Genomic DNA, 23,061 nt, shown 5'->3' with positions numbered 1-23,061 from the left:
GACAAAGAAAGAGGATGTCACAAACCACACAATGACACATGGAGAAAAAAAGAAAGGTAAAACAACAAAGGCAAAGGCAGAATCTCTAGAATAACATTCTCATTAGTGGCATTAAAAACACAATCACTGGGGATGCCTGGGTGGCTCAGTCAGTTAAGCGTCTGACTTCAGCTCAGGTCATGATGTCATAGTCCATGAGTTCGAGCCCCTCATCAGGCTCTGTGCTGACAGCTCAGAACCTAGAGCCTGCTTTGGATTTTGTGTCTCCCTCTCTCTGCCCCTCCCCTGCTCGCCCCTGTCTCTCTCTTTCTCTCTCTCAAAAAGTAAATAAACACACACATTTTTTTTTTTAAAAAACCATAGTCACTGAAGATATTTTCAATCTATTCTGACCCTGAAAGTCAGAGTTTTGGCCAATTCACTTGTCTACTCTCCCACCTACCCACAACCACATCCACCCTCAATGGACCTAGCCTCAAGGCCTTGCACACAGTGTTACTAAATGAAAACAAAGTCAGGCACCCACTGGCACTCCCCCAGCATCCAGACATGATTCAGAGACACATATAACAAGAGTGCAGAACAGTACACATCAGAAGGCATTTGGGGAGAGAAGGCTCTGCTGTTAACCATTTCAGACTAGCCCTGAGACCAAAAGGCCACTGTTTTGGACCAGCGTTCCTTGTTTTTTTTAATAGTAACCTTGCCAGGAAACAATTGAGGGGGACAAGAGAAATTATGTGGTAGACGAAATTGGAAACAATTTTTTTGAGAGAGAGAGAGAGAGAGAGAGAGAGAGAGAGGGCACAAGTGAGTAAGGGGCAGAGAGAGAGAGAGAAACAGGGCTCACCCAAAGCAGGGCTCATGTTTACTCGATGCAGGGCACAAACTCACCAGAAGTAAGACTCGAGCTCACCCAATGTGGGACTTGAACTCATGAACCATAAGATCATGACCTTAGCCCAAATCAGATGCTTAACGACTGAGTCACCCAGGCGCCCCTGGAAAAAATTTTATGACATGAAATGACATTTTTTTTTTAATTTTTTTTTTTTTTAAAGGAGGCTCCATGCCCAATGTGGGGCTTGAACTCACAACCCTGAAAGCAAGAGTCACATATTACACCAACTGAGCCAGCCAGGTGCCCCAAAATTGTTTTTCCAATCTCACTGTTCAAGATTTTTAACATTTTTTATTTTAGAAAAAGAGTGTGAGTGACCAGGGGAGAAGGGCAGAAGGCAAGAGGGGGAGGGGGAGAGAGAACGAGAATCCCAAACAGGCTCCACACTCAGCACAGAGCCTGACACAGGACTTGATCCCATGACCCTGGGATTGTGATCTGAGCCTAAATCAACAGTGAGACGCTCAACCAACTGAGCCACTCAGGTGCCCCAAGATTTTTTTTAATAGTAATTTCTATACCCAACATGGGGCTCAAACTCATGACCCTAAGATCAAGAGTCACACACTCTTCCAAATGAGCCAGCCAGACGTCCCTCATAGTTTTCAGACCTAATGACCTGTTCCTCGTAGGTAGTTCCTCAGACTGCTTATCACAGCTTTATTATAATCTCTAGATGGCAACTCCAGACTGCGACTCAATTTACATCTCTCTAATCTTAATCGGGTGAAAACTCAAGTTCCATTAGAAATGGAAATGATTCCACCACTTGCTATTGGTATTATTTTTAATGATCAGATTACCATAAATTGTATGTAAGCTAAAAAAAATACATACTGTGAGAAAATCCTGCTCAAATTTGTACGCTCCACCTCCAGTGGCACAAAAGACAGTGTGAAGACTCGAGAAGTTTTTATCTCTGCCCATCTGAATAAAAGCAGGCATGTCATGAGTGGGAAAGCGTATAAAGTGCAGATTGCCCTTGCGTCCACACAGAGTCAGGTCCTTCAGCTCCAGGTGCACATCCCGAATACCTGTGGACCCATAAGCCACATTGGAGGTCAGGTACTTCCGAATGCTTTTAAGACTTTCCACCTCTTCTTCTTCTTCTTCAGCAGTGATGTCTTTGGGTTCAAAATAAACCAGCTTAACCAGGGTTCCACCAATATCCAAGCCAAACCATGGAAAAACTAAATGGGAAAGGAAAAAAAAAGTCAGAACAACTTTTTTTTTCTGAAAACTAAACACATACGTACTAGATTAGCAATTTATTCATACCCTGAGGTTTCCAAGGACTAGAGAAACAAAAAGGGCGTTGGGAAAAGAAACAGGATTCTGTCTGATCTGGAAAATACTTTAAAAAAAAAGTCACTGGCACAAAAACAGACACTCAGATCAGTGGAACAGAATAGAGAACCCAAAAATGGACCCACGAACATATGGCCAACTAATCTCTGACAAAGCAGGAAAGAGTATCCAACAGAATAAAGACAGTCTCTTCAGCAAATACTGCTGGGAAAACTGGACAGCAACATGCAGAAAAATGAGCCTGGACCATTTTCTTACACCATACACAAAAATAAACTCAAAATGGATGAAAGACCTAAATGTAAGACAGGACGCCATCAAAATCCTCGAGGAGAAAACAGGCAAAAACTTCTTTGACCTTGGCCACAGCAACTTTCTTACTCAACACGTCTCCGGAGGCAAGGGAAACAAAAGCAAAAATGCACTATTGGGACCTCATCAAAATAAAAAGCTTCTGCACAATGGGCGCCTGGGTGGCTCAGTCGATTGAGCATCCGACTTCGGCTCAGGTCATGATCTCGTGGTCTGCGAGTTCGAGCCCCATGTCGGGCTCTGTGCTGACAGCTCAGAGCCTGGAGCCTGCTTCTGATTCTGTGTCTCCCTCTCTCTCTGCCCCTCCCCTGCTCATGCTCTCTCAAAATGCTCGAAAATAAAAATAAGCATTAAAAAAAAATTTTTTTTTTTTAAAAGCTTCTACACAGGGAAGGAAACAAGCAGCAAAACTAAAAGGCAACCAACAGAATGGGAGAAGATATTTGCAAACAACATATCAGATAAAGGGTTAATATCCAAAATCTATAAAGAACTTATCACACAAACTCAACACCCAAAAAACAAATAATCCAGTGAAGAAATGGGCAAAAGACACGAATAGACACTTCTCCAAAGAAGACATCCAGATGGCCAACCGACACATGAAAACATGCTCACAACATCACTCATCATCAGGGAAACTACAAATCAAAACCACAATGAGATACCACCTTAACACCTGTCAGAATGGCTAACATTAACAACTCAGGCAACAACAGATGTTGGCGAGGATGCGGAGAAAGAGGACCTCTTTTGCACTGCTGGTGGGAATGCAAACTGGTGCAGCCAATCTGGAAAACAGTATGGAGGTTCCTCAAAAAATTAAAAATAGAACTACCCTATGACCCAGCAATTGCACTACTAGGCATTTATCCAAGGGATACAGGTGTGCTGTTTCAACGGGGCACATGCACCCCAATGTTTATAGCAGCACTATCAACAACAGCCAAAGTATGGAAAGAGCCCAAATGTCCATCGATGGATGAATGGATAAAGAAGATGTGGCGTGTGTGTGTGTGTATACACATACATGTATGTGTATACACACACACACACGCCACATCTTCTTTATCTTTTATGTATATAAATGTGTATATATGTATATATATACATATCTTTATCTTTTATGTGTGTGTGTATATATATATGCATACACACACACACACACACACACACACACACAATGGAGTATTACTCAGCAATCAAAAAGAATGAAATCCTGCCATTTGCAACTATGTGGATGGAACTAGAGGGTATTACACTAAGTGAAATTAATCAGTCAGAGAAAGACAAGTATCATATGGCTTCACTCATACAAAGAATTTAAGATACAAAACTGATGAACATAAGGGAAGGGAAGCAAAAATAATATAAAAACAGGGAAGGGGACAAAACATTAAGAGACTCTTAAATATGGAGAACAGAGGGTTACCGAAGGGTATGGGGGGGGAGTGGGCAAAATGAGTAAGGGGCATTAAGGAATCTACTCCTGAAAACATTGTTGCACTGTATGCTAACTTGGATGTAAATTTAAAAAAATAAAAATAAAAAACATATTTTTAAAAATGTATTATTTCAGGGGCGCCTGGGTGGCGCAGTCGGTTAAGCGTCCGACTTCAGCCAGGTCACGATCTCGCGGTCCGGGAGTTCGAGCCCCGCGTCAGGCTCTGGGCTGATGGCTCGGAGCCTGGAGCCTGTTTCCGATTCTGTGTCTCCCTCTCTCTCTGCCCCTCCCCCGTTCATGCTCTGTCTCTCTCTGCCCCAAAAATAAAAATAAAAAAAAATGTATTATTTCAAAAAAAGTCACAAAGATCAGGAAGAAAAACATCAAAATATTGAGTCAACCCAGCCCTCTTGCACAAATAAGTCCAAACTACACATTCATTTTTTAATGAAATATTACAAAACAACAAAATGACTACCCATGAATCTCAACTTTGAAAAAAAGAAAAAAAAAAAGATTGAGAATGAAAATCTACATCCTTCCTCTTGGCTCAAAGAAGAAATGTTGAAACTTTTCAGAGCTCTGGTTTAGTATGCAAACTAGAAATAGAGGAAATTCCCAACCTTACGTAACATGTAAGCTCCAGTGGTCAATTTCTCAAACCCTGATGTCCCCAAAATAAAAGGTTTCAAAGGACTTTATGGTAACATATTTTAGAGTTAATATCTGTTCCCAAAAAATCCTTCCCAAAAAATAGCTTCAGGAGATCAGATCAAAATGGACTGCACAGACTGCCTTGCCCTCCTAGCTTAGATCGCAGAAATGACTAAAGATACAGATTTACTGATGCATTATTTTCCAAAATAATTCCGGTAAACAAGAAACGATAGGATCAGCAAAACTAAGTTGATAAGGGCAGTAACTGTCCAGAACCCTAAAAAGAAGAATGCTATAAAAACAAAACAAAAAACAAAGCAAAACAAAAACTGGGAATAAACAAACAAACAGTGCCTGGGTGGCTTCGTTAGCTGGGCATCCAACTCATGATCCCAGGGATTAAGCCCCTCTTTGGGTCTGCACTGAGGAGGGAGCCTGCCTGAGATTCTCTCTCTCTTTCCCTCTGCCCCTCTCCCCCACTCAAGCTCTCAATTTCTCTCTAAAATAAATAAATAAATAAATAAATAAATAAATAAATAAATAAATAAATAAAATAAAAATTGGGAGCAGCTATGAAGGCTGGGAGAGTACACAGGTGCTCCATCAAGCTGTACATAGGAGTGGCTGCCATGGAGAAACAGGGACAGGCTCTGGTGGTCATGGGTGATCTGGTGGGGAATGCATCTGGTGCAACTGAACAGACCAACCACTTCCCTCTACTGAGAACCACTCCCCACACCTCCACCCCTCCAGAGGCAAAGTCTTCATTAAACACAAGCACTTCAGCCAAAGACTCAGAATGGCACCCACCCAAGTAGCTACTATCACCCCAGAAGAAATGAGGAGACATGTATCTGGACATATATCCCTACAATCCACCTTCAGAAATAGGTAAAGAGATACTGCATCCACTGACAGAAAAGCAATCCTCAAAATAGAGATAATCACTTCAATAATTAGAATCACCAAAAGGGATATCTACACCACAAAAACGAGAAACTAAACATCTTTAGAAAGAGTTTCAGAAACAAACAGGAGACTTAAAAAGAATCATAATTATCCTCAGGGGTAAAATGAGAAGAAACTAAGCAATGACTGCCATCTGTGGTTGTAACTGCACGAATCCACACAGAACTAAATACGTATACACAAAAGAGTTTTTGTATAACTGGTTTGGTCTAAGTCAAGTCTGTGAACTGTATCAGTGTTAATTTCTTAGTTGGGGGTTGTGAAGCTTTGGAAACCAAAAAAAGAGGGAAGGGGACAAACTAGTATACACTTGACAGAGATCAGTCTCAAAAACAGGCTGAGTAAAAGAAGCCTCACACAAAGGCTACATGCTATATGATTCCACGCATATGAAACTCCAGGAAATGCAAAGCAATCATTTCTGCATTTGATAGGAAGTAGATTGTAGGCTGGGGGAGGGAGTGGAGGGAAGGACTATAGGAGCAGAAGAAAACTTTCTGTATTAACCCAAAACTTTTTTTTAAATATAGATGTAATTTACTGTCAAGTTAGCTAGCTAACATACAGTGTATACGGTGTGCTCTTGGCTTCGGGAGTAGATTCCCATGATTTATCACTTACATACAACACCCAGTGTTCATACCAACAAGTGTCCTCCTCAATGTCCATCACCCATTTTCCCCACCCCCCAGCCTCCCCACACCTTTCCAGCCTCAGTTTGTTCTCTGTATTTAAAAGTCTCTTATGGTTTGCCTCCCTCTGTTTGTAACTATTCATGTATTTTTTTCTTTCCCTTCCCCCATGGCCTTCTGTTAAGTTTCTGAACTTCCACGAATGAGTGAAAACATGATATTTGTCTTTCTCTGACTGACTTATTTCACTTAGCAAAATGTCCTCCAGTTCCATCCACATTGTTGCAAATGGCAAGGTTTCATTCCTTTTCACTGTGGAGTAGTATTCCATTGAGGGCGGGGGGGGGGGGGGGGGGACACATCTTCTTTATCCATTCATCAGTTGATAGACATTTGGTAGTAACCCAAATCTTGATTGTTGGAGGTGAAGGGAGAGCTCCATGGGTGTGTCTATATATCTGTCAAAATGCATGGAATTATACACTTTAAATAGATGCAGTTGCTTGTATGTAAATTGTTCCTCAATAAAGAGTTTTATAAAATAAGAAAAAGGAAAAAATCTATTTCCAAAATAAAGCTCAAAAGATGTATTTAACAGCAAAATAGGCAAAGAAAAAAATGGAAAACAAAACTAAGAAATTCTCCCCAAATCCTCTCAGGTATGAAGGAAAAGTAGATATATATAGAAATACAGAACCATAACTTCTGTGAGTCCCAGAAATTTCCTGGGGAAGGCAGAGGAGGAAAGACATAAATCATCGGGTTCACTAAGTGTCAAGCAGAACCAATTAGTGGCAAACAGACAGACAGACTTAGACACATCCTATTGAAATGTCAAGAAATCCTAAACACTTCCAAAGACAAAAGCATATTCCTACAAAGATACATAAATCACATAAAGATGGAAATGGATTTTTTATCAGCAACATAGATGCTAGAAGATAATGGAGCACTAGCTTCAAAGTTACAAGGAAAAAGACTTTGAAACATATCCAGCCAAATCAGCTTTCAAGGAGGAGTGCAAAAGAAATTTTCACACATGAAAGAACTTCAGTGTTTACTACTCAAAGACCTTCTCTGAAAAGAAAAAAAAAAAAAAGGACCTTCTCTGAAATAATTAGTAAATGCCTTCCAATATAATTTTAAAAGCATCCAAATATGAGCTTTAAGAAACAATGATCAGCAAAGGAAACAATACATGTGACTTTCTGAAAAATCAGCAATCTGGAACTAAAATATATGATTTCAACATAGGAAGCTGAAAAGGGAAGTGAGAGACAAGTGAAGCAAACAGTAGCTCTGTCTTGATAGGGAAAAGAAGATACAAATTCTGATTAATTCTAAATAAGAAGAAAAAAGTGATAGTTTAAATACATCAAAAAATGTACAGGTAACTCTAGAAGAAAAGAAAATGAACAGATGACCTCCAAACAACTATGGAAACAAATCAGTTCAAAAACAAAGAAAAAAAATATGGCAAATACAAAACAAAAAAGGACAGGAATGAACACAAATACATCAGTAATCACTAATAGGTCAAATTACCCTTCTACAGAAGAAATTTGATTATTTGCTTATATATTATATATACATTTAAGATAATACAAGTAGACTGAGGTAAATATATGGCAAAACACACACGAGAGAGTCCTATCATAAAGAGTTGGATGCTTTAAGATGAAAACAGCATTCAGTCAAAAATACTCAAATCAAAATCTTAAGCACCTCACTGGAGACGGATATACCAGATAGAACAGGTGACATATTTAGGAACCATGATAAGTTAAAGTCAAACCTTATGTATCAAGACCAGTACCGCACTTAACAGGGACTACTTTGCTCACGTGAGAGGTGCCCCTCCAAACAGCTATCTACCAAGGAAATAGGATTCACAACTCCCATCTTACACTCACTTGCCATTATACATTCACTGACCAATTGGTGGGTAGAATCACTGGCACCATTTATTTAACAGACTTGAAATATATATATACTTGAATCTGGGTAAGCAAAATGAATTCCTGAATAATGCTACTCCACGTATTAAGCAAATGTTAACAGAAATTAAGTACAATACTAGCAGACTAAATAAAATTCAAAACAAAAAGGATTAAAAGGGAATAAAAAGAAATTGTATCATGAGCTTTATAAAAGAAGTAGAACTGATGTGATCCTAACAAATGCTTCAAAAATATTAAAAACAAGGAGAAACTGACAAATCTACACGTGAGAGTGACACAGGTATCAGAAATTTGTACTCTCTCACACACACACACAAAATAAAGGTATAGAGGATTTGAATATAAAGCTAGTAAGGTGAATCTATGAAACATAAATAACCCTATAAAAAAAAAAAAACAAATACACCTTCCTTTCAAATACCTATAAACCATACAAATTAACTGCACAAGCTTAAAGAGCCTCAAACTCCAAAGAACAAAAACAAACCACATTCACTTTCCACAATAACTCAACATTATGAATTAATCCAACAAACACAAAGAAATAAATCTCTCCACCTGAAAATTTTTAAACCCACTTCTTTTAACTCTGAAATAAAAGAAGAAATCAAAACAAAATTTATTTTTGGATGAATGACAATAAGAACATTATGTATCAAAATCAGTAAGATACACCCTCCATGGTACCCGAAGGGAAATTTCTGGCCTTAGAAGTTTATCAAATGGATGCAAAAAAGAAAACCTGAATAAAAAGGGAAATGTCACACACAATTTGAAATACTAGAAAAAGAATAAATTAGATCCAAAATAAGCAGAAGGGAATTATTAAGAACAATAGCAAGATGTAGGGGTGCCTGCGTGGCTCAGTTGGTTGGATGTCCAACTTCTGTGCTGACAGCTCAGAGCCTAGAGCCTGCTTTAGATTCTATGTCTCCCTCTCTCTCTGCCCCTTCCCCACTCACACTCTCTCAGAAATAAACATTAAAAAAAGAAAAAAATGTTTTAAAGAGATGTAAATGAAATTAGAAAAACATGATCATCATGAACAACACCACAGGAGAGCTGACCAATAACATCAAGCTTTGAAAAAGCCATTAAAACTAAGACAAATTTCTGGTAAGTATATCCAAGAAAAAGAAAGAAGATATAGCTTTTCTTAAAAAAAAAAAAAAAAAAAGAAAAATCAAAGATAAGAGTATGTAACCAGAGACTACGTGAGTGTACAATTTCATAATAAGTTTAAAATGTACACCAGAAAATTAGCAAGAAAAAATAGAGTACAAAAAGTGGCTCAAAATAAGATCAAAAACACAAATCAAAAGCACTGAAAAATTTTAAAAAGATGTGAAAGATCTTTCACCCAAACAAGAACAAAAAAGCACCAGGCCTTAATGGTTTCCAGGCAAACCTTTAAGAGCTTCTAGGTTACAGAAAAATCTAAAAAGATTCCTAAGTCATTCTAACCTCATATCAAAACTAGAAAAGAGGGGCACCTGGGTGACTCAGTCAGTTGAGCAGCCCACTCTTGATTTTGGCTCAGGTCATGATCTCACAGTTCGTGGGATTGAGCCCCATGTTGGACTCTGCAATGAGTGTGGAGCCTGCTTAAGATTTTCTTTCTCTTTCTCTCTTTCTCTCTCCCCCCCCCCCCAGTCCCACATTCTCTCTGGAAAAAAATAAACTAGAAAAGAAACATCTCACAACAAAATGCATTAAATTACTAAACAATGTCCAGTTGTGCAGTAAGAGTAATTAACCATAGTCAACAGATATTCTTCTCAGGAATGCAAAAAGATGGTTTTCACGTTAGATTCCAAAAAATAACAATACTTACAGACATATCTTAGTACTAAATATGTACAATAGCTATTAAATAGTGTACTGAAAATCAGAGCAGCAGAAAGATTCCTGTTCCAGGAAAAAACACTGAGTATTATTAAAATGTCAATTCTCCAAGTTAACCTAACAATGTCAATGCAATTCTAATGAGAACACTATGGCTGACTCCCCAGCAGCCATTCCACCTCAGTCCCAGGCAGGGACAGTCCTGAATTTTTTTTTACACCTACAAAAATTCCATTCCCAATGACAGGCCTGACCCAAACTGGCACAGGTCATGAAAAGTCTGTCCCTGGCACCTATAAGAAAAGTTTCTTCACTCAAGAAAGCAATAGTGCTAAATAGGATTGAAGCAAGGAGATTAGATTCCTATTTTCTGACCTGTAGTGCCATTTTTTTTTAAATGTTTATTTTGAGAGAGAGCAAGAACGAGAGTGGGCATATGCTCAGGCAAGCAAGCAGGGGAGGGGCAGAGAAAGAAAAGAGAGAAAGAGAATTCCAAGCAGGCCCCGCACTGTCAGCGCAGAGCCCAACTCGAGCTCATGAACGGTGAGATCATGATCTGAGCCAAAATCAAGAGCCGTAGGCTTAACCAACTGAGCCACCCAGGCACCCTGTGCCATTCTTTTAACCATCAACTTTAGGAAGCCACCAACCTGTAATTACCACAGACACAGCACTCCACCAACAAACATATCACATCAATAGGATTAGAATCTTGGAGTCTGGGTGGCTCAGTGGTTACGAGTCAGACTCTTGATTTCAGCTTAGGTCATGATCTCACAGTTCATGGGTTCGAGCCTGGCATAACGCTCTGTGCTGGGAGCGTGGAGCGCCTGCTTAGGATTCTCTCTCTCCCTCTCTCTGCCCCTCCCCTGCTCTCCCTCTCTCTCTCAAAATAAATAAACTTTTTTTTTTAATAGGACTGGAATCTGAAGGTCTGGACAAACCTAAGACCAATGGAAGATTTTATAATGCTTAAAGCAAATTAAGCTTTACTCCCATTTTCTTAGATTAAAAAATTTAAACATTAATATATAGCTATTATGTGTTAAATGATTATCTATTAACAGTCAAGCACTCTATTAGGCACTTGACTGCATAAATTTATTTAATGTTTGCAACGATCATATAAGGCAAGTACTATAATCATCCCACTTTACAGATTAAGAAACTGAAGTTCACAAGAGTCCAAGGTCACAATCAAGAAAAGGCAGAGGTAGGGACTCAAACCCAGATTTCCTAAATCCTTTCACAAGCATTTTCAACAAGTGTCTATACAAACCTAAGAGCACAAAACACACACCCTTGAGTTAATAAGAAAATAAAATTAGGAGTTTAATAAAAATCACATACTTTAAAAAATTAGGAGGATCAACAATATATAAAGAAAAATAAGGAGTCTTAGGCAGAGCTCAGTTCATATGCTTGTTACAGACTTTAACGGTTTCTGGATTTTTCTCTGTACTACTCATCAAACGATTTACGTACCCAAGAACTGAGAAACACTGAGAAGCACAGGAGGTCCATTAGACACATGTTCTCTGATAATGGCTGAGAGAATTATGCCAGGCCATATAATTGTTATTTCAAAACATTCAACTGCCCAAAGGGATTAGATTCCCATCACTGACTGCAGACTGCCTCATATACTATAACATAATGAATACTGGAATAAGCTTTCTAATCCTTGTTCAAAACACTGTTTCTGGTGGGAAAAGGAACTTCTGCTATACCATCACAGTCTTCATATCTCACCAACAGAATACTTATTCATCACTTCCAATTACTGAATTATTCCATTAATTTCACAGATATTTTAGTCTGTTTGCAACCCTTCACATATATCCTGGTATTAAGGCCTCCAAGGCACTCAGTCTAGACAATCTACACTTGACTTAGAATTTAAACTCTGCCTCACAGGTTATTTATGTAAAACCATCTGTAGCACCACGTCTGTCTCATAATAGGTCTCAACAACTGAAAGGCTTTCAAATGGGAAATAAATGGTGTATAAGAATGTGCTGTTTTCCAATACTATGAACCACATCTTTACCAGACCGATGTGGTTAAGATATTGCAAACCCAAATCTCTGGGCCAATCTAGACAGCAATCCTTGGCATCAATTAAAAGGCTTACTTTAATAATATTCTTGGGGCGCCTGGGTGGCTCAGTCGGTTGGGCGTCTGACTTCGGCTCAGGTCATGATCTCGCAGTCCGTGAGTTCGAGCCCTGCATTGGGCTCTGTGCTGACAGCTCAGAGCCTGGAGCCTGTTTCAGATTCTGTGTCTCCCTCTCTCTCTGACTCTCCCCCGTTCATGCTCTGTCCCTCTCTGTCTGAAAAATAAACGTAAAAAAAAAATTTTTTTTTAATTAAAAAAAAAATATTCTTATTCTCAAAATAGTTTTAACTTGGGGACTAGATGCCTATATAATATTATATATTATCAAACCAGTAGACTCAATAATAAATTCTACATTTTGGAAATATAGACCGACAAAACCTAATAAACTACTAGAAAACTAAGGATGGCTTCCACTTTTAGAAAGCAAACTTTAAGCTGTTATTTAGAAGAGAAGTTTTCACATGCTGGTCAGTCTCGCTGACATACACTGAGAAAGAACATAATAAACTGAGAATGAACAGTGCCTGAAGATAAAAATATCCCAAGGTATGAACCTGAAAAAACATTCACCAGGTTATAAATTTAAGCCTAAGAAACATCACTGTTCTTCTAAATGACCAAAATAACTATTCTTTTCTGCTTGATAAGGTCCTAACAGCCTACAGTCTATTGCCTTGTTCCTTCTCTCTCCTTTTAACATGTGTTTAAGCAAAAGATTTTTTTTAATGTTTATTTTGAGGGGGGGGGAGGGGGGGAGGGGGGGGGAGAGGGAGAGGGAGAGACAGAGAGAGAGAGAGAAATCATTTGCGCACATGCAGGGGAGGGGGAGGGAGGGACAGAGGATCCCAAGCAGGCTCTGCACTGATGGGGGGCTCAAACTCAGGAACCATGAGATCATGATCTGAACCAAAGCTGGACACTTAACCAACTGAGCCACCTAGGAGCCCCTAAAAGATTTTTTTTTTTTTTAAGTTTACTTATTTCTTTTGAAAGAAAGAGATCACTAGCAAGGGAGGGGCACTATGAGTGCAGAGCCCAATGCAGGGCTCAAACTCACGAACCAAACCGTGAGATCATGACCTGAGCTGAAATCAAGTCAGGCAATTGGGGCTCCCGGGTGGCTCAGTTGGTTACGCGTCCAACTTCAGCTCAGACCATGATCTCACAGTTCGTGGGTTTGAGCCCCGCATTAGACTCTGTGCTGACAGCTCACAGCCTGGAGCCTGCTTCACATTCTGTCTCTCCATCTCTCTCTGCCCCTTCCCCACTCACACTCTCTGTCTCTCTCTCTCAAAAATAAAAACAATTAAAAAAAAAGAAAAAGAGTCGGGTGATTGACTGAGCCACGCAGGTGCCCCAAAAGATTTTTAATAGCATACATCACTTCTCCTTTATGGTACCCCCTAGATAAAAAAAGGGTAGGGATGCTAACACTGTTTGAACAATCATATTACCTAAATACACATGGCCCCTAAAATAACATACTGTACCATTTTACACAGCTGCATACTTGGATTATTTTTAGGCCCTGCTTAATGCTTCACATTCTTTGAACAACCAAAGTGAAGGACCATGTTTACTTTGATTTCATTTAGATTTAAAGTTGATAAAAAGGTTAAAAAGCATCCTCTCCCATTCTGTACCTCAAACATAGGCTACGAAGCAACAGAAATCTTTTTACTGAGCTCCTAATGGGCAGTCTTCCCTAATTCCCTAACAGAAGATGAAACACTGCACCTAATAAGGGGCAGTCTCTCAGGGCCCCAGCACCAATTCCTTTCTGCCAACACTGATGCTCCCCAAAAGCCAAGGAAAAGCAACCATTTGCTAGGATGGCATTATCAAGCTACAAAAACTTTTTTTTTTTTTTAAAGAGTTTTAAGTTTATTTTTTGAGTAATCTCAACACCCAACGTGGGTCTCAAACTCACAACCCCAAGAGTCACATGTTCTACCAACTGAGCCAGCCAGGCACCCCTAAAAGCTTTATTTTCTAGATCAATGGAAATTAAGGATATTCCACAACTAACAGGAGTCGAAAATCAACGTGTCCCAAAGATCTCCCTGGAGTGCTACAACATGCTTCATGCTTTGAAGTCACCTTCAAAAATCCAGCTCCATCCACCAGCCACATGGGATACTCCCATCCCAGGTTCCACACCTCTAACACATCTGCTGCACATCTGGGACCCTTGATTAAAATGCATGTTCTCTTGTGACATACCTGTATACATTTGTCAAAGTATACATTTTGCTGTATGTAATTATGCCTCAGTAAAACTTTTTAAAAATTAACAGATGCATTAAAAAAGCAGGGGGGCGCACCTGGGTGGCTCAGTTGGTTAAGCAATCAATTTCGACTGAGGTCCTGATCTCACGGTGAGTTAGAGCTTCACACTGGGATCTCTGCTGTCACCATGGAGCCTGCTTCAGATCCTCTGTCCCCTTCTCTCTGCCCCTCCCCCACTCATGCTCTGTCTCAAATAGAAATAAACATTAAAAAAAATTAACAGGTGCATGTTCTTAGACTTGTTTGCAGACCTGAATGGGTTTTTGGTGTTTTTTTTTTAAGCTTCTAAGTAATTCCATGTAAGAACCACTGCTCTGGGTTACACTGCATGTACCTCCCCCCACTCAAAAATAGGGAAAGTCAAGAACACTGGGTCTGAAAGTCAGACACCTAATCACACAGATCCATTATTAACTCACTACATGCCCATGGACAAAGGAAAAATTTCACTGACAGTTTCCTCTTCTGGAAACTAGGGATAAAAAATACCTACCACATAGGGTAACTGTGAGACTTCAATGATAGGTTTTTAACATATTTGACACAATGTCTAACACAAGTAAGCAGTACATTACCATCATTAGCATCTTTGTTTCCATTTTTTTTTTTTTTGACGTTTATTTATTTTTGAGAGACAGACCAGGAACGGGAGAGGGGCAGAGAGAGAGAGGGAGACACAGAATCCGAAGCAGGCTCCAGGCTCCGAGCTGCCAGCACAGAGCCTGACGCGGGGCTCAAACCCACAAACCGTGAGATCATGACCTGAGCCGAAGTCGGACACTTAACTGACTGAGCCACCCAGTCACCCCTGGTTTCCATCATTTTAAATCAATCTTTACTTGGTATTTCTCTGTCCTGTGAGACATACTCTACCTAATCTAAAACTTTTAAAGAACTTCTTACACACAGACATGCCTAGCCTCATCCCTAATGCCTAAGTCTGGGATGGGAACAGGTTTGAGAATTACACTGTTCTAGGGAACATGTGTGGCAGAACATGACTATGACCAGGGCCCACAAGAATTCCTAAGATAAACTGAATAGCTCCTTCTAGTTTCAAATGACATCTAGTCTCCTACCTTCAGACAAGTAGTTTAAGGACATCAGAATGAAGCTCTCTAACCTCCAAAGAAAGACGGCACCACCCTATACCCAACTTTACCAAAAATAAATACGGAGATTTATTTAGTCTTTACTGAATTCTCTCAGAGGTGAAACCATTCTTGGAGGGTTCAGAAATCAAGAGGCTGCCTCTCCATCTAACAGGTGCACCCCCGGACAGTAACAGAAAAAACAAATGCAAGAAAGAAACAACCTTTTTGGCAGGTCTCATTACCTGAGAGATGGCTTTTCATGATTTATCAGAGAAAGCAATAAAGGCAACCATGACAAACATCAGACATAAAAACAAAAATAAATATATAAATAAATATGTAAATAAATAAATAAATCCGACATGAATATCTGTCTTGGTTCCTTAAAAGAGATCTCAGGGACGCCTGGGTGGCTCAGTCGGTTAAGCATCTAATTCTTTTTTTGTTTGTTTGTTTATTTTTGAAAGAGAGAGAGAGTGAGTGGTAGAAATGCAGAGAGAGAGGAAGACACAGAATATGAAGCACACTCCAGGCTCGGAGTTGTTAGCACCACATTCCACACGGGCTCGAACCCACAGGCCATGAGATCATGACCTGAGCCAAAGTCAGACATTTAACCAACTGAACCACCCAGGTGCCCCTAGCATCCAATTCTTGATTTCAGCTCAGTTCATGATCTCCACAGTCTTAGCATGGAGCCTGCTTGAGATTCTCTCTCCCCTCTCTCCTGCTTGCAGGTGCACTCTCTCTCTAAAAATAAAAAGACATCTCAAAACCACCTTACATACCACCCCCACCCCCCAATACAATCTAAACCAGAGTTTTCCACAGGTGTCTCTGAGCAGCTGTATGTAAATGATATGAGGAATTTGTTAAAATGCAGCTTCTTAGAACCCTCCCCAGACTCTGATTCAAAAAGATGGAGTTGGACCCAAGGAATCTGCATTTTTAACTCCCAAGGTCATTTTTATGCTCAAAATTTGGAAGTACTTCCACAGTAGCTAGAAATTTTCACCTCAAGTAAGTCTTGAACACAAAAGATAGTAATTATGCTTAGCTTTAGAGCAATGAAGAAACAGCTAATAGAATATACACAATTCAATAAAGCACAGTGGTTGAGAGGATGTATGGAGCTGGACTTCCTGAATTTACATTTCTATCCCACTACTCACAAGTCATTTGATAGGGGGCAAATGTACCCCCGTTTTCTCATCTGTAAAATGGAATAAACAAGTTATGAGTACTAATGAGTTATTAAAGCTCTCAGTAGAGTGCCTGACCTCTGCAAACACCCAAAACACAATACTTATTTAGAAAGTGGGTGATGGGCATTGAGGAGGGCATCTGTTGGGATGAGCCCTGGGTGTTGTACGGAAACCAATGTGACAATAAATTATATTTAATATAAAAAAAAAAGTACTTATTTAGAATTCTTATGGTCAATGGCTAAAAGACAGCTGGCTAGAGGGCTGTGAATCTCTGAAATTTACAACCATCTCTAACGATGTAGTACAAAACCATTAACGTTTTGCATTGCTTAAAAATCAGGTGCTTCTCAAATAAAACACAAACCAGGTAACTGGTTCTAAACATGGTATCGATTGAGAGCAGTTAATCTGTTTTCCAAATTTCTTTCAAGACAGGAAAAGACAAAATAATTCAGACTCCCAAATTTTTCACGGCAAAACAGGGCTACATTTAACATTTAATCATCCAAATCATGTACGATAAAGTACAGCAACCTGGTGGCTGGCTGAGGTACAAGACCATCCAATAAAGACCTCACTCTCATAACCTACATTTAAAACAGGCTGATTTCCTGAAAGAGGAATTTGGCAGCAAGACAAAAATCTAACCATATGTAAAATGTCACTAAATGATAAAGCTTATATTAGAGTATTAAGACAGTGGATACTTTCAACAGTAGCAATAGCTACTAGACTGAGGATGCTAACTGAAGACCTTTAAAGGGGTGAAAATGTATGGACTAGAACACAACGCAGGAAAAGAAGCCTGATAAGAAAATGGAGAAGCCGAATCTCCAGAAAGAGCATGTGCAACTGCCAAGGCGAGATTCCCTCAAAATAAAAAGCCTTAATGCCCAGAATGCTACAGACCTGAATCGTGAGTATCAGCAAATAGATGCAAAGAAAATAGAGATATCTGGGTGAGAGACGACCCGAATTCTCACGGGAAGAAAAGCAGCCAAAGCTTAAGTGCACAGAACACGGAATCCAGTTTTAGGCCTGCAGCAACTCAAGGGCTAGTTAACCATTTTCCAGGAAGGCCGAAATCTCCAGATTAAAGGGATTTAACGTCTTGGACACCGCTCTTTGGGACCCACGGAAAACAGACACGGGGGATTCAAAGGATTTAGGGGGAAAGGAGGCGGTGGAAATGAGTCAAAAGAAGCCTTCTCGACGCTAAAATCATGTGACTCTCGGGCAAAGAATGCCCAGGGAGCTAAGGAGAGGAAGAAAGGTTCCTGAGTAAAGACGCTCCACTTCCACCACCGTCAAGGGCGGACCACTGCGCCCGAGGTCTGGGCGGGGGCCGGACCCTAATGCCCCAAACTTGGACCTGAGGCCTCCAGCCGGGACTCAGCCCGTGCACCAACCTAGGACCACCGTGCGGGGGCACTGTCCCCACACGAGCGCGCGGGAAAAACGGCGGCCGCGCCGGAAGGGGGCAGGGCGAGCCGCGAGACGACCCCCCGGGCACTTACGCTGCCGCTTCTTCCTGAGGCTTTCCACGCGCTGGCGGGAGGCCGAGGGAGCGCCGCTGTAGGAGCCGGGCCGGTTTCGCCTAATGCCCTCTGCCGAAGCCGAGGCAGAGGACCCGACTGGGGGCTCCGACGCGCTACTCGCCCGGCGCCGCAGCAGCTCCCGCCGCCGCCCATCAGGCCCTTCGGGCGCCGGCTCCCCCGCCGAGGCGGAGGTGTCGGCCGCTCTGCCGTGGCGCTCCATGGGTACGCCGAGCCGGCCCGCTCCCATCCGCAGCAGCCGCCGCTGCCGCCCAAGCCAGCCCCCCAGCGCCGAAACCCTGGTCGCCTCCTCCGCGGCAGTCCAGCCCAAGCAGAGGCGCCCCCCTCCACCGTCCGCCTCTTCCGTTGCGCCAACGCGCAGCAAGCCAATCCAAATAGGCTGGGGGCGGCCCGAAGGCCTCGCGTCCAATCGCCTCCCTCACTCGAGGCGGATCGACCGCGCGTCCGTCCAATGAAAGGCTCCCAGGACGGGGCGGGGCGGAGAGTGGCGGGGGAGGGGATCGAAGCTTGGCCGTGAAGAAGGCGGTGTTGCCGAGGGGAGAGTGATGGCGGCGCCGCCCAATGGACGTGTGGGTGGAGGGGCCGGCTCACCCGCCCGCCCTGGCGGACAGGTCAGGGGGCCCTGCCCCTGAGTCCCGCCTCGCTGCTGCATCCCTCTCCCCCTGCCCGTGCCCTCCGCCAGCCCAGCAGTGTGCCCCCAGCGTCTGGCCTCTAGTCATTGGCAGACCGAAGGGCTTGAACCGCGGCTGATTTAGCCTTTGTCCCTTGGCCTGGTTCCGCCACTGCCGTCGAGACCACCAGCCCCTCCCCGCTTTTTTTTAACCCTCTCCCCCAGCACTGCCACTGGCGTGGTTGGGCTAAGCCCCCTCCATTCCGCCTGCGTTGGAGAAACGTACCCGGTACCAGAAGGAAAGAAAGGTCTGGGGCTGGTCTCCATGGCAACTGGAAGAAAGAGGTGGGTTATAAATCCTACGCCACCCTTCAGTGCTGAAGGAGGGGGTGTGGGAGCCGGGGAGTAGGGTTTGCGTTTTGAAGGACAGTGTGGAATCCTTTTCCGTGCGGTGCACTAGGGGGACATAGAAGGATTTGGTGGCTGCCTTGGAACCTGGGTTGTAAGGGGTGTGTGTGTGCGCGCGCGCGAGCGTTAATCATCTTACTCCCTTTTGGGGGGCGAGACCACAGTCACCTCCAGCCCTGAGATACTGACCATTCACACCTACCTAAGGCCCTGCCACCCATCCCTTCTCCAAAGGTTATCCAAGCCTGGAATGACCCCACCTTGCTCTGTACCCTCAAGGCACTCCCTCAATCCGTCAAGTTTAACAGGACTATTAGTTTTTCTTGCTAATTATTCCTAAGTGCCTCTCCGGGGACACTGTAATGTCCCTTGGGTGATAGACCTCATTTTTTTTTACCTTTGCCGTAATAACTGCTAGTAGCCCGCAAAACGAGAAAGATAAGCTTCTCTCTTGCTTGTTGAGTAGAATTAGCCAGGCTCACTCCAAACTAGTTCCCCCTCATTGTAGGAATAACCTTGGAAACCCTGTATCCAAACTCTGGAAATCCCAGCTCCTGCAAGAACCCATCCCAGATGGATCCTACAAGAACTAAGAACACCTGTAGCTAGCCTTCAAAATCCCAGGCCCCAGTATTGCTTATCTTTCTGCCTACACCTCACCAATCTGGTCCTCCTTGACCTGAGGGAGCTTTCCTCCAAGCCTGTTGAGCTGTGATAGATCATCCTGAAGAATCAAGAATCATCACCTAAGGCTGCCAAGATGAACCCCAATATCAAAATGACACCGAAAATAGGTGTAGGGGTTTTTTGGGGGGTGTGTGTGTGTGTTTTGCAGTGTACGTAATGCCCTTACATGTCATTTCATCAAGCAACACTTGGATAATGAGGCAAATTAACCAGAGGCACACAGCTTAAATGATAGAGCCTGGATTCCTGAGAAGTTCAGCTACCCTCTGCGTTACAGTTACCAAAAGGCACAGATTCAGTAAAATTCCAATAAATTAGTGGAAGGCTTTTTGTCATCTTAAATAAATATGTTTCTTCATTCCCTGGTGTAAGCTTACAGTGTGTGGCTATCATTAAAGTTTATCCAAAATAACAGGTGAAGCATATACTAATGACAATTAGGCAAGATGTTTATAATCCTAAAAGTAAAAATGCAAATAAACTGAACAAAAGAAACCAGACACTAAGAATGCATACCATATGATTTACATGAAGTTCAACGTTAATAAATGATGTGAGAAGTCAGGAAAATGGTGTTTGGGGGTGGGGGGAAGGGAAGAGAGTAGGCATGAGAGGGCAACAGATTAGACTCCTGTAAGGCTGGTAAGGTTCAATTTCTTTGGTCTAGGTGATGGCTACGTGGGTGTGTTCACTTTGCAATATTTCATCAAGATGTTCACTTGTGCACTTTTCTCTATGTGTGTTATACTTAAATATGGCATTTATTTTTTTAAAAATTGAAGATTTGTCCTGGACCAAGGAAGCCCATGATTAAGCTTACATTTTTTTTTTTTTTTCCAAAAAAAGTCAAATGAAAGTAACAAGAGGTTTCCTTTTTGGGGCACCTGGGTGGCTGAGTCGGTTAAGCGTCCAACTTTAGCTCAGGCCATGATCTCACCGTCTGTGGGTTCGAACACCAAGTCAGGCTCTATGCTGACAGCTGAGAGCCTGGAGCCTGCTTTGGATTCTGTGTCTCCCCCTCTCTCTCTGCCCCTCCCATGCTCGCACTCTGTCTCTCAAAAAATAAAATTAAAAAAACGTTTAAAATTTAAAAAAAAAAAGGTTTCCTTTTCTCTGTGGTTATTATAACACACAGCATCATTTAGAGGGACAGAATCATTAAGTTTTTTACCATTTGTCTCAGTTACTTTACCCTTGGGGAGAAACCAGTTTTCTGGTATACACATCAGAATAAGCACAGAGGTCATAGTAAGCATAGAGCTTCAGAGGAACTAATCAAATTCTAAAGTAGTGATTTGCCATTGATAGAGCCACTAATGATAGAGCCATTTCAGTGACAAAACATCATATAGAATACACATCTACCATATTAGGTGCCTACTGCTAGGTCAGAAATAACCCCAAAACTTAGCGGCTGAGAACAGTAATGAATATATGTTATCTCAGTTTTTGTAGGTCAAGCATTTGGGAGTGATTTACCTGGGTCGTTCTGGCTCCGGGCCTTTCATGAAGTTGCAGTCAGTTGAGGGCATATGGGCTGGAGCGTGCCCTTCCAAGATGGGTTATTTACATGACTGGCAAGCTGGTACTGGCTGTTGGCAAGAGACCTCAGCTCCCACAACATGGGCCTCTTCATAGGGTTGCTTGAATGTCCTCACAACATGACAGCTGGCTTCTCCCAAAGCTAGTGATTCAAAGAAAAACATGCAGAAGTCACAATATCTTTTAAGATCTAGCCTGGGAAGTCATACTGCCATCGTTTCTGCAACACCCTATTGCAATATCCAATATCCTGTTATTACACAGATCAGCCCTCTTGAAAGTGGGTTGATACTACACAAGGACACCAATACCAGGAAGAAGAGAGTCATTGGAGGCCATCTTAGGGCCCACAGTCTGCCCTCTGGATCCCAGGGGATGCGAGAAGCTTCACATTCTCATCTCTTACTGCTTCCTAAGAGCCAGGGGACAGACCCTCTCTGAGTTTCCCTTGAGGTCTCTTGCAGCTAAAGTAGAGCAACTGGGGAGTAAAAAAAAACCAGAAGTATGATCACCAGAGCGCCAAGCCACAGAGTTTTATAGATCAAGTTCTCTCTCCTTTCATTGGGCTGTATTAGTGCCAGGAAAATGAAAAGCATAGAATCAGGCCCCTGTCAAGCCCAAGGTCTTTTTTTCCAGAGTATAATGGTGAAAATTTGGGAAAACCTTGGCTATTATCTCTCCCAAAGGACAAAAATATGAAGAACATGAAGTTGTTAAGCCCCTAGACATTCTTCCAAGGCCTGGCCCCTGGCCCAGAATGCACTATTGAAGAGGGATAGAGATGTGTGTTATATGTGCATGTGCACATTCACACACACACAATAGCTAGCATGTGGCATTCTAGTGGTCTCACCAGAGCTCACAGGCAATATGAATATTACCTGCTTTCAGAAATAAAGCTCAACTTGTCTCAGGAGAATAAAGATAGAAAATCGAAGATGAAATGTATTGAGTTTAGAACAACTCAGTTTCCTAGACATGGAAGATTCTATCCTTTCCCAAGTATTGAAAGGATTGAAAACTTTTTCTGTTTTCAACCTCAAGGCCTATCTTATCTCTCTTTTTTTTTAATTTTTTTTTAACATTTATTTATTTTTGAAACAGAGAGAGAGCATGAACGGGGGAGGGGTAGAGAGAGAGGGAGGCACAGAATCGGAAGCAGGCTCCAGGCTCTGAGCCATCAGCCCAGAGCCCGACGCGGGGCTCGAACTCGCGGACCGCGAGATCGTGACCTGAGCTGAAGTCGGACACTTAACCGACTGAGCCACCCAGGCGCCCCATCTTATCTCTCTTTAAAAATCTTTTTTTATTATTTATTTTTGAGAGAGATAGAGCATGAGAGGGGGGGTGGGGGTGCAGAGATAGAGAGAATAGAATAGAAACCCCAGAACTAGACCCACAAACATATGGCCAACTCATCTTTGACAAAGCAGGAAAGAACATCCAATGGAAAAAAGACAGCCTCTTTAACAAATGGTGCTGGGAGAACTGGACAGCAACATGCAGAAGGTTGAAAC

The 23,061-nt window shown here is 42.0% G+C and overlaps 1 protein-coding gene and 2 long non-coding RNA genes across 3 annotated transcripts; 1 reads left to right on the top strand and 2 right to left on the bottom strand.

Moving 5' to 3' along the window:
* Nucleotides 1–1,985: 1,985 nt before the first annotated feature.
* LOC124503777 (uncharacterized) lies at nucleotides 1,986–12,206 on the bottom strand. The gene is made up of 2 exons (XR_006960265.1): nucleotides 12,164–12,206; nucleotides 1,986–2,091 (listed from the first exon to the last, which is right to left on the bottom strand). It is a non-coding gene; the product is annotated as an uncharacterized LOC124503777 (long non-coding RNA).
* A 111-nt stretch (nucleotides 12,207–12,317) lies between these two features.
* LOC124503775 (pantothenate kinase 2, mitochondrial-like) lies at nucleotides 12,318–18,582 on the bottom strand. The gene is made up of 2 exons (XM_047069028.1): nucleotides 18,259–18,582; nucleotides 12,318–12,357 (listed from the first exon to the last, which is right to left on the bottom strand). Exons 1-2 carry the CDS (start codon nucleotides 18,524–18,526, stop codon nucleotides 12,341–12,343), a joined length of 285 nt encoding a protein of 94 aa, XP_046924984.1. The 5' UTR covers nucleotides 18,527–18,582; the 3' UTR covers nucleotides 12,318–12,340.
* Nucleotides 18,583–18,829: 247 nt separating this feature from the next.
* Nucleotides 18,830–20,502, top strand: LOC124503776 (uncharacterized). The gene is made up of 2 exons (XR_006960264.1): nucleotides 18,830–19,252; nucleotides 19,824–20,502. It is a non-coding gene; the product is annotated as an uncharacterized LOC124503776 (long non-coding RNA).
* Nucleotides 20,503–23,061: the final 2,559 nt, after the last annotated feature.

The sequence above is a fragment of the Lynx rufus genome, unplaced genomic scaffold, assembly GCF_022079265.1.
Source record: "Lynx rufus isolate CCGP_SWC_20201006 ecotype Redwood Valley unplaced genomic scaffold, mLynRuf1.p SCAF_8, whole genome shotgun sequence".
Classification (NCBI taxonomy): Eukaryota; Metazoa; Chordata; class Mammalia; order Carnivora; family Felidae; genus Lynx; species Lynx rufus.
This window is presented reverse-complemented; position numbering and strand designations above follow the sequence as displayed.